The sequence below is a fragment of the Eschrichtius robustus genome, chromosome 19 (genome assembly GCF_028021215.1).
Source record: "Eschrichtius robustus isolate mEscRob2 chromosome 19, mEscRob2.pri, whole genome shotgun sequence".
Lineage (NCBI taxonomy): Eukaryota > Metazoa > Chordata > Mammalia > Artiodactyla > Eschrichtiidae > Eschrichtius > Eschrichtius robustus.
Window position 1 is genome coordinate 54,131,981 of NC_090842.1, and position 12,831 is coordinate 54,144,811.

Sequence of the window (12,831 nt, forward strand, 5' to 3'; positions counted from 1 at the left end):
AGAATTCATATTGGTGAGAAACCCTATGAATGCAGGGAATGTGGGAAGGCCTATAGTTGGAGTTCAACACTTAATCAACATCAAAAAATGCACACTAAGGAGAAACTGTGTGAATTTAAGATTTATGGAAGGGCCTTTGAACTTCATTTAATCCTTACAGATCATTAGATAATTCATAATGGTGAGAAACCAAACCTATGAATGTGCACGATGATGTGGGAAGGCCTTTAGATAGAATGAACATCAGTGAATGTACATTAAGTAGAAACCCTGAATGTGAGGAATGTGGGAATGCTTTTAGATTTTGTTCACACTTTACTGGACACCAGAGAACTAATAATGGTAAAAGACTCTAAAAATGTAAGAAATGTATGAAGACCCAATATTCATGTCTCTATGAACATCTGAGAAGTCATAACCTTATAGTGTTAATTCAAAGGTCTTTTTTCTTTGACTCAACTCTTTATAGAATATTAATACTAGGGGAAACGTTTAGGAAACCTTTTTTTTTGGCCATTCTTACAACTTATTTGGCATAAAAGATTTCTTGCCAGGTATCTTAATCTAATGAATATATAAAATACTTCCAAACCTGAGGCAGGAGACAGATGGGCCCCAGGCTGAGCAGCTGGAGTCCGTCCCCTCTGGAGTAGATACTCCAAGATAGAGATAATGGCAGAAGTGAAGAGGACCTGAGTCCTGCCCAAATAAAAGATAAAGAGACCACATATTTCCATTCTGAGGTCAAGAAGACCATCCTGACTACATGTGCACATTTGGCCTCTGTGGAGGCCAAAAAGGGGGGGGGCGCCACCCCATAGTAGGTGATGTCAACCTATCCATAGACCTCTGGGCTGGGATCCATCTTGGCTAAGAGTTGCACGTGCATCTCAGGGGAGGACCCTGAATTATACCAAATATGGACTCAGAACCTGGCAAAGCAAGATGATTGGCCAGAGGAAACCTGAAAGAGATGCCCCACCTAAGTGACTTAAACTACCATGAAGGCGCAGCTCTCTCTCTGAGGCCACCTGTGTGTCTATGCACACGTACTTTTCCCCCCTCCCCCGAATAAACACTTTGTTTCACTACTTTCTGTCTCTTTGTTGAAATTCATTTCTACAAAGCAGACAAGCCAGGGCCTTGTCACTGGCCACTGGTCCTCATGGTCTATTGGCTAGGATTCAGCGCTCTCACTGCCACGGCCTGACTTCAATCTCTGGCTGGGGAACTGAGATCATGCTTCAAGCCGCTGCAGGCTGAGGCCCCCTGAGATCAAAACCACTCAATTCCTGTTGGATGCCAGCAAATTTATACTAGAGGAGAATCTCTTAATCTATCAGTTGTGGAACTGAAAGAAAGCCTTTAGTCACAGCACATACCTAGCCTATCATCATCTTCAAGATATTCAGCAATATACCAATATATTAGTTCTGTGCCTTAGTTGTAAAATGGTGAAGACAATACCTATCTGTGTTTTTGTGAGGATTAATACCTGTAAACCCTTATAAGACTATTTGACAAATAAATATGAACTACTGTTGTTCTGATGATAATTAATAGCATCATCATTAGCGAATTCTTAGAGAAAGATACCATGCTGGTAATGAACTTAGAAGAGCCTCCAATCACCCCCATTCTCCTATTCAACTTCAGGTGACTGATTTTGAATAAAGTCCAGTAAAATACAGAGAACATGTGAGACAATTTCATTCCTGATAAGCTGCATCAGGAAACTAATGCTGGAATAAGTACTCTGGGACTAGTGGCTGTAAATATATATTGAGAATATAGCTAGTTGCTTAAGTAGAAGCAGTTTTCTGTTAATAAATTCCCAATAACAGATATCCTATAATCTACACTCTCCTCTCACAAAGTTTATTAGAAATTATCAAAAGGATAACAAAGAGAAAACCGTCCATTAGTAAACCTTCCAAGTTGCCATTATGAAAACTTTCAAACAAACAGGAAAGTTAGAAAAGTACAATGGACATGTATTTACCACCCTGCCCCCCAACCTAGTTTAATAGCTAAAAGTTTGTCATATTTGGTTTATCTTCCTATAAAGTAATTTTCAACATAACCATACTATAACCACATCTTCTAAAATACATATGACACATGTTCAGGTTTTCCCAGCTGTCCCAAGATTGACTTTACAGTTGTTTGCTTTCTTTTTTTATCTAGAGTCAACTCTAGGTTCAAAAATCGCATTTAGTTGATATGTCTCTTTTAGTCTAGTTTAGTTCTTCACTTTTTTTTTTTTCCATGACTTTTTCTTCTTAGAGTCCATGCAGTTGTCTTGTAGGATGTTCCATATTTTCGACTGTTGTTCTTATTTCCTAATGTTGTCATTTAATTAATTCTTCCATTTACATTGGAAATTAAGTGTAGAGAGAAGATTAAGTTTGGAACAAACAATTTTGCAAGAATATTTCATAAATAATGTAAAGTATTTTGTATATCAAGGTACATATTGATAACATGAGGCTAAATTTGATCATATGGTTAAGGTGGTAACTATCAACTCTCTCCATTTTAAAGGTCCTTTTTTATTCTTACAATTAGAAAGTAATCTGTGGAGTGATTCTAACCTCCTCTTGGAAATTTATATTTTATTTGTTTGATTCAAAGAGAAAACCAGTATTAAAACAGGATACCACTCAGATATGAGGGATAATGAGTTGCTACATAACAAAACCTGTATGAGGTGACCAAAGTCATCTTAGAAGAACACTAATACCCTTTAACAAATGCGGGAAATCAAGACATAGGGCCAGAACTTTTTTTGCATCATCATTCAACAATTAACATCATTGCCCCACGTGACTACACTATTATAACCCTAGTTCTGAAACAATGTCTGTCACACAGTGGGCACTTGATAAAACTGATGATGTAATCAAACCTAAGAAACTAGAAAAAGAACAAATTAACCTAACTACAGAAGGAGAAAACAGTTTGTACAGTTAAAATTGGAAAACAGTGGAAGAAGCAATAAAACCTCCCTAATTTATTTTTGTGGAAAAAACACCAATCTAAACTACTTATAAATTTGATCAATGTAAAGATGAGAAATACAACAGCATTAATAAGGTAGCACACATATATTTATGGAGAGTTTAAAAATATCAGTAATATTATATATAGAAAGTATTTTCTTTAAAATTGACTCAAGATGAAGTAGAAATCTGCATAGTCCAATACACATAGCAGGAAAATGAAAATTTGGTCCAAAACCTCTCTTAAAAACAATACTTAAATATCAGGTAAAAACTAAGGATAATCTCTAAAAGAATTTTACAAGCTCATCCTAGAAGTCTAAACACTGGATGAAGATAGTTTCTAAAAGATCTAGATGAGCTTAACTTATGAATATTAATGCAAATATTCTAAGGAAAATATTAACAAAATGAAACCAAACATGGAGGAAATCATGACTTGAGAGGCAGAACTTTGTTTTGCCTATCAGTCACCATTCAGAAATTGACATAATCGTGCCACATGATTGCACTCTATTTCCAGCTCTTTAAGCAAGATGCATCCAAACTCAAGAAGTTAAAAGGAAAAAAAAAAAAACAAAAAACCAGTACCAGTTAAGATAGAGTTAGCGTGTTCCACCCTGCCTCTCCCACTGAACGCAACTAAAATCATACACAGAATGGATGAGGCAGCTGAGAAAACTGAAAAGTAAATGCTAGCAGACAGACTGGGAAGGAAACCAGAAGTTGGAAGTTTGACTGATCTGCTGGTGTGCTGGTCTGGACTGAAACAACCTGAATCCCAAAACTGTGAGCCGAACATGGATGGAAAGAGCTCCATAAGAAACTCTCTCTAGTTGGAAGAGTGGGAGAAGGGGTTTTTATGGAGCAGAGAAGGTGGAAGAAATCCATGTTGTTTTTCTTTTCTTTCTGGTCTCACTGCAGGCAAACACTAGTCCTGAAAGCTGCAGTCCTGGATTGGGTAGGTGGTGGTAGCAGCAGCTGCCAGCAAATACTTAAACCCTGAGGAAAGGGAATCCTATCTTACTAGTGGAAGTCTGTTCTGAAGAAGGTGGAGGAAATCCCATTGCTTTTTTCCTCTTTATTCTCTCACTCGTTGGCACTGGAGGAAGACCTAGTTGTGGGAAGGCCACAGCAGAATGGGAAGGCTAAATAAAGCCCTGTTGCTCTAACTAGATCCAGGAAGGGGGCCTCTGGGAACTAAAGAGTTATAGTGAGATAGAGGAGAGGAGCAACTCAAGTGAGGGATCTCTTAAAGTATTATATGAACTCGAGGGTGCACATGTGTAGATCTGACACTAGGCAGCTTACCAAAGGCCTTGAGAACTGAACCAGAAGGTGGACCATCAACCAGGTCTCAGAGTGGGTACTGGGTGAAGCACATACAAGATAAAGCACACTGAATTCCAATTTTCAAATGCTTTGAAAACTGAATTGACATTGGAACCCCAGGGCACAGAAAGTAGTTTGGAACTTGCATATTGAATCTGAATAAACTGCCTGCTAAGACAAACAAACCAAAATTATGTTCCCTATAGGATTTAAACTAGACTCAGAGAATCAAATTATTCAAAATGTCTAGGAAACAATAAAAATGTACTCCACATACAAAGAAACAGGACAATTTTAAAACTCACAGTGGAAAAGAAAAGGAGACCAATACTGTCATGATCCACATTAGAATTAGAACCATGTTCCAAGACGTAAAGGTGAACTCTTGAGTGAATATCTAAGCAGAGAAACAGAAGCTATAAAAAAAGAACCAAAAGGAAATTAAACATTTTAATTTAAAATTTTTATTACATAATTTTCAGATGTATAAAAGGAAATTTTAGAACTGAAAAATAGTGAAAATTAGAACTTACTTGATGGGCTCAGCAACAAAATGGAGAAAATAGAGGAAAGATTTAGCGAACTTGAACTTAGATCAATAAAAATTATCCAATAGAAAGAGAGAGAGAGAAAAAATTCAGAACAAAACTTATTAGAGCCCCTAGGACCTGAGGGACAATACCAAAAGGTTTAACATTTGTGTCCCTGGAATTGTGAAAAGAAAAAAGAAAGTGCCATGACGAAAAAAATATTTAAATAATCAATGGTTGAAAACCTACCGAGTTTGGCAAAAGACCTTAAAATGACAGATTCAAGAAATACAGCATACCACAAAAAGGATAAACTAAAAGAAACCTTTGCTGCGACACATCATAACCAAACTGCTGAAAATCAAAGAAAAAAAATCTCAAAAGCTTCTAGAGAATATTGATGCATTACATATCGGAGAACAATCCCTTAATTCTCATCAGAAAGTATGAAGGCCAAAGGGTAGTGGAACAACATTTTTAAAGTGCTTTAAGGAAAGAGATGTCAACCCCAAACTTTATCCAGTGAAAATTATCAGGAATGAAGGGTAAATAAAAGCTATTCTTAGGTAAAGGAAAACAAAGAGGATTTGTTACCTGCAGGCTTGCTCTAAAAGAAATGCTACATGAAGCTCTTTAGATGGAAGGGAAATGATACCAAAGAAAAACCTGAAACTTCAGAAATAAGTAAAGAGCAACAGAAATCGCAAATTGCTGAGTAAATAATAAAACTATTGGGTTTTTAAATAATTTAAATATTTACTGTGATAAAAAGCAAGGAGTATAATACTTTCTGATGAGGTTTGTGATGGATGTAGATATAGTAAATATGATAATCATAATATAAAGAGGGGAGGCTAAAGGGACAAATATGGTGGTAAGGTTTCCATATTCAACATGCAGTGCTAAAATGTTAACTCAAAGTATATTGTGAATTATATATGTGTATTATAATCCCCAGAGGAACCACCAGAGAAAATAAACAAAGAAACAGTAAAAAGCTAAATAGATAAATTAAAATGGAATAATAAAATATATTCAAATGAAAAAGAAAGCAAGAAAGGGAAACAGAGGAATTAAAAATAGAGGGGAGACACAGGAAAAAATGTTAGAGCTAAAGCCCAACAATATCAGTATATATACATTAAATGTAAATGGTTTAAAACCAGTATTAAGACATTGTCAAATTGGAATTTTTTAGAAACCCCAACTATATGTTGTCCATCATAAAGTGGCCTTAATATACATATATAATACACATATATATTGTGGGTTTGGTTCCAGACCACCACAGTAAAGCAAATATCACAATAAAGTGAGTCACATGCATTTTGTGGTTTCCCAGTATGTCATGTTTATACTATAAATGTTTATACTATACTGTAGTCTATAGTAAGTGTGCAATAGCATTGTGTCTAAAAAAGCAATATACATACCTTAATTTTAAAATACTTTATTGCTAAAAAATGCTAACCATCATCGGAGCCTTCAGTGAGTGAAAAATCTTTTCGCTGGTGGAGGGTTTTGCTCCCAACTCACTACATACTCAGGAAAAAGAGGTAGGCTTGCATCCTTGGTTGTGAGTGCAGTTCTTTTGTTAGTCATTATCGTTAGCATATATTTTTACTCATCTACAAACACAGATTTATTCAAATGAAATAATTTCTAGGTTCTCATACTCTGAATATAGATCCTGTAATCTTATTGTTGTAGCTGTTTTATTCTAGTATGTTCATCCTGCCTACACTCTAAGAAAAAAAATCTCTAAACATAAGTAATAACTATTAGTTAAGGCTACATTTCACAAAGTTCTGTCCAGTCAGACAAGGCATTTTATCTTTTATCTTATGTCCCTTTCAAGTCTAAATTTTTATCATGTCTGATTTGCTTCATCACCCACCGTTCTTTTTCTGCTCTGAAATCATCTGCAAGACCAGGAATGACAAGCATGTTTCCATTTACAATCCATTGGCAGTTGGTGCCCCTTTCTATAGGCCAGAGGGCCTGTTGTACATTTTAAATGTCAGATACATGAACTATCAATTATTTTCCTACTACTTAGATACAGTTTACAGTTCTACTGAATTGGGGGGAAAAACAGCTTATTTAAATTTCTACTGAATTTTATTACACACAATAACTTCATGTATGTAATAAATATTGGTTATGAATAATCCCCCTCAAGAAGGGCCTTTAGTAACACTGTTCAAATTGCTGTTGAGCTTACTATTTTCACAGAAAAGATGCTATAGATGGTATTATCTTAGATTTCCAATTCTCACACGTCAAAATCTCCAGTGATTTTTCATTTGGGATTTTCGAGACCCACATTTCCTCTGAGATAAATCAAGGTATAAAAGGCTTACTTTATATAGACATATATTATACATAGGCTTACTTATATATATATTTCATAATTCTATTAGAGTGAATAGACTCCTATACTCCCAAATTTTATTCATCTATGTTCCTTCTTAACCTTTCTTTAGTATAAAAACTTTGATGGTGAATAAGACATAAGCTATTGCTAAAAGTACCCCTATAATCATGACAACTGTAGGATGCCCTCCAATATGAATTCTCTGATTTTGTGTAAGGTTTAAGCCACAGCTAAGGTCTTTCTACATTTATTACACTCATATATTCATGACTAACAGCCTCCTCACAATTATAACATTATAAGGATTTTTTTTAGTAGGAATTCTCCAGTTGAATGACCTTTCTCCACTTGAATTACAGAGCTGTTACTCTCCAAACTGAATCATCTCATGTTGAGAAAGGTCTGAGAGATGTTTGGCAGTATCTAACATAACTGAAAAAACTTTACATATACCCTGGGACTGAGTAATCCCAGTCTTCATATAAAATCAACAGAAATACACACACACACATATACAAGAATATTTATAGCAGTATTTTTATTACAACACAAAATTATAAAAAATACAAATATCCATCAAGAGGATAAATAGCAGTATATTCTTAAGATGGAAGAGTATACAGAATGAAAATGAATACACTACTGCCACATGCAATAATGTATGAATCTTTAAAATGTTGAGTGAAACAAGACATAAAAGAATTTGTAATGTATAATAAAATATATATAAAGTTTAAAGACATGCAAAAACGATTTCATGTTAAAAGCCAAGGAAGTGGTAATCTTTGGGGAAGTAACAACTACCTTTTATTCTGCAGAGTGCAATGAGAAATATACTTCAAAATTTCTTCCTCTTATGGAGACTGATGCTGAAAACCACTTTGTATCTTGCTTCTGCATGTATTATATAAGAATTTAAAAAAATAAACTGAGTCAGCAGGAGAACTTGAAAACGTAAAAAATTAGCTTCATTGCTGATAAGAGTTCAATATCAGTGATCATATCCATTTCATATGCTAGTAAACAGTAGAGAAATAGTTATGTGGTATAGTACATTAAATTAATAATTATTATTACATTTGTGATTAAAATTACTTTATTCACATGTTAAGCATGCTTTTTTAAAAAACTAAAGTTTTACAATAACTTAGAAAGGCTTCACAAAGAAATCACATCATTTATTACTGCATTACCATGTTTTCTCCCTTGTGAGTTCTTTGATGGACAATAAGGTTTCTCTTATAACTGAAGGACTTACCACACTCATTACAAATATAAGGCTTCTCCCCTGTGTGAGTTCTCTGATGTACAATGAGATTTGTCTTCTGGCGGAAGCACTTCCCACATTCATTACACTTGTATGGTTTCTCTCCTGTATGAGTTCTTTGATGATGAATGAGATATGATTTCCTGCTAAAGGCTTTCCCACACTGAGGACATTCATAGGATTTCTGCCCTGTATGTATTTTCTGATGTACAGTGAGGGTTGCTTTCTGGCGAAAAGACTTCCCACACTCATTACAAATATAGGGTTTCTCTCCTGTATGAATTCTCTGATGTAGATTGAGATTTGTCTTCTGACTGAAGGATTTCCCACATTCATTACATTCATATGGTTTCTCTCCTGTGTGAGTTCTGTGATGATCAATGAGGTATGACTTCATTCTAAAAGCCTTCCCACAGTGAGGACATTCATAGGATTTTTCCCCTGTATGTGTTCTCTGATGTGCCACAAGGGTTGTCTTCTGGCGGAAGGATTTTCCACACTCACTACAAATATAAGGTTTCTCTTCATTATGAGTCTTCTCGTGAAGAGCGAGGGTTGTCTTCTGGGAGAAGGATTTCCCACATTCATTACAAATATAGGGCTTTTCCCCTGTATGAGTTCTCTGATGTACAGTAAGATTTGCCTTCTGGTGAAAGGACTTCCCACATTCTTTACAAATATAGGGTTTCTCTCCTGTATGAATTCTCTGATGTAGGGAGAGTGTTGTCTTCTGGCGGAAAGACTTCCCACAGTCATTACACTCATATGGTTTCTCTCCTGTGTGAGTTCTCTGATGACGAATGAGGTGTGACTTCAATCTGAAGGCATTCCTACATTGTGGACATTCATATGATTTCTCCCCTGTATGAGTTCTCTGATGATCAGTGAGGGCTGTCTTTAGGCGGAAGGACTTACCACATTCATTACAAACAAAGGGTTTCTCTCCAGTGTGAGTTCTCTGATGATCAATGAGATATGATTTCCTTCTAAATGAATTTCCACATTGATGACATTGGTAGGGTTTCTCCTCTGTGTGAATTCCCTGATGCAGAATCAATACTGATTTCCTGCAGAAGGACTTCCCACATTCAGTGCATATATGCTTTTTTTCAATATTGGTTGTTCTTCTCCTTTTATTATATTCAGATGGTTTTTCCCTTCTGTAAGCTCTATTATGTGTAATTAGGCCTCCTTTTTTAAGGAAGGATTTCTCACAGTCATTATATCCAAATGACTGTGCTGGAGTTCCTATCTCATGATATTGCATAATCATTTCATTATGACTGACAGTCCTACCATGTTGATTATGGGATTTGACTCCAGAGTGAGCTGTCTCTGGCTTAGTACTGAGGAGTGACTTCCCATATCCATTATGCTCACTAAGTCTCTTTCTTGTAGGACTTAGATTACTGATGATTAATTCTGAAACATTTTTAAAAATCTTTCCATGAGTGTCATATTCAGGAGGTAGGTTTTTTGAATTAATAGGGTTTTTGCTTAAAGTAAATGTCTTTTCATATGCACTACTGTTCTCCTTAATCAGTTTTTTGTGGTTGATTAATACAACTGATCTAGAAAACTTATCTTGTTGTTCCTTGAATTTCACTAAAAAGTCTTCAGCTTTCCACTTTTCTTCTAGGAAAGAATATAATTAATAACAATTTGTGAATCTTCACATATTTGCTATGGAAAGGAATTGTAATAGGGTCTAGTACATGAGGCCAAAAAAGACCAACGACAAATTATTCCTTGCCTGGGAAAAGACATGGAACCTAAATTAAAAACTCTGCCTCAGTGTGGAAAAAGATGAAAAATAAGTAATGAACGCTAGTAACATTTGCATTTTGCACCAGAACTTCATACAGAAAGTGAAACAAACACATGAAGCAGTAAGGAGAAGAGACAAAAGAATAGTGGAAGAGGAATTCATGCTTGGATAGGTGGATTCAGAGGCAATGAAGTGAACCTTTCAAGAGCATTAAGATTTAAGTAGGATGAACAAGAAAAATTATCAGAAAAGTTTGTTCAGGGAAAATTTTAGAGGAAGGCATTTGGAGGACACAGATCAGAGCCTATACTTTTATTTCTTTATTTCTTTATGCCGCACCATGTGGCATGTGGGATCTTAGTTCCCTGACCAGGGGTTGAACCTGCGCCCCCTGCAGTGGAAGTGTGGATTCCTAACCACTGGATCACCTGGGAATCCCCCTGAGCCTATACTTTTAAATATTCATCCCTAGACTGTGAGGTAAAATACTTCCAAGTTGTTCCACCACCCTCTTTCCACACACCCACCAATAAATCTTTCCAAGCATCAACTATTTTCCTAGTGTTTATAATCCTCTATATAGCTGGGGATCATTTTCTCTTGTGAGGGAAATAGTAGGAAAACACTCCCAACAGGAACTTTAAAACAGACTAGGGGTATGTTCACCAGTGTTGTTATTATTTTCTTTCAGAATTGTTCAATAACAAAACTCTCATGACCATTAACTATAACTATTCTTCTTTTCAAGTGCTAACTTAGAGGTTTAAAGAAAGATTCAAGTCTTTCCCCAATACAGTAACATTCTTAACTCCAGTTTTCCATATGGTGGACCAGAAAGATTGTTCACTCTGGTCCTAAATCACTCATTAATCTTAACCTTTATTTCTCTTATAAATTTAGAACTATATTTGACTCTTTTGCTTTGCAATCATCCACATCTAGTGAAACAATGTTAAATCTAGGTTCAAAAACCTATTTCTTCCTTGAGTCCATTACCCACAATACTAACATACAAGGAATTTCTCCTGTAAACAAAACTTTACATTACTTAGACTTACTTTTTATATTCAAACAAGTTTTCAGGGTTATCCACATATCCCTGAATGGGAAAAATCTCACCCATAACAATCAAAACCTAATATTTACTGCCCTATAAATACCTCCCTTATCCCTAATCACATGCTTTTGCTCATGTTCTTTTAATCAGTTGACTTGCCTTCCAGTCTTATTTCTAATCATATTTAGAGAATCTTCAAGAAAATGTTACTACTCCATGATATCAAAACCCTTCACATATATCCCACCACCACTTTATTCATTATTTCTTTATAACTTGAAAATAACTATGGTCTAGAAAAAGAACTTTAACAAATCTTTTTACAAGCTTACACTGTGTCATAAATATTTCATGAAAAATGCAGACTTTGACAGTAATCCTTTCTCATAAAGGAATACTTTATTGGTTATCGCCTTTGTACTGTTCTGAGTTTACATTAACACTGCATATCATAGATAGGTAGTGTTTGTTAGAATCCAACCATTTGAATCAGAATGTACAGAGCCATGGCCTGAGCAAGTACTTCTGAAAGGACTTAATCAGTACATACTTTATGAATGGAGGAAAAAGAGATCTCCCCTGTATAGCTCCATAAACAGAAAATGAAGCAACTACTGACTACTTAAAATGTTGTATACTATGGCAAAGAAGATACAGAGGATCTTATCTTTGAAAGAAAGAATCCTTAAGCATAAACCATGTACAATCAAGTATCAAATTATATAACATCCAAGAGCTGTGTGTGTTACAGTTAGTAAGCAGCATGGAAATTCAGAAAAAGGAAAGGTGGATATGTTGGGGAGTAGTCAAGAAATAGAAAGGAGAAGAAATCTCAAGACGTCAAAGATATACACTATACGGAAGGGTGAACACAATGAAAAGTACAGACATCATGACAGACCCTACATGTATAGAGAACATTTAGGAGACTAGATGAAGTGGAAATTAGCAAGCATTTTCCACAAAAGAGAGAAATAAAGTTGAAAAGACCAGATAAGGGCTTATTATGGTAGTCCTTGTATGAAGGAAAATTTCAATTTCCTATAATAATAAGTAGTGGGGAACAAGTGATGATATAGCTTGTCAGGAAAGTAACAATATAAATTGAAAAAATTAGGACAAAAATTATAGCAAAAACAAATTGTAATTACCATATGCAAGACATGAAATAAGGTAGTTGTCATTTTGTATGATGTGAGTAAAAAATAAAAATATGGGAGGATGTAAATATATTTCACGGGCTGATAAACACAACTTGTGAAGAGATCCACAAGAGATTATGACAGAGACAGTCAAGTTGGTATCATGGCAGGAACAAAATAATTTGGAAATAGTTAATGGGAAAGAATTTAAGAGCTAGGAAAGTTGGTGATTTTCATTTTCAACTTATTATCACAAAACAGGTGAGGCATCATAGTGCAGAACTTGTGAAGGACTAGAGTGAAGGTGGGAGGACTGTGCCGAGTATGTTGGTGTTAGAGGTTCTCCACATAAAACA

The 12,831-nt window shown here is 35.3% G+C and overlaps 1 protein-coding gene across 1 annotated transcript in view; it reads right to left on the reverse strand.

Annotated features, from left to right (window-relative positions):
- Positions 1 to 8,143: 8,143 nt before the first annotated feature.
- ZNF567 (zinc finger protein 567) overlaps positions 8,144 to 12,831 on the reverse strand; it is a 28,578-nt gene continuing 23,890 nt past the window's right edge. The window contains exon 6 of the mRNA XM_068528522.1: positions 8,144 to 10,143. Coding sequence (XP_068384623.1) covers positions 8,423 to 10,143 — 1,721 coding nt within the window. The 3' untranslated portion in view covers positions 8,144 to 8,422. The remainder of the gene's footprint in view (positions 10,144 to 12,831) is intronic.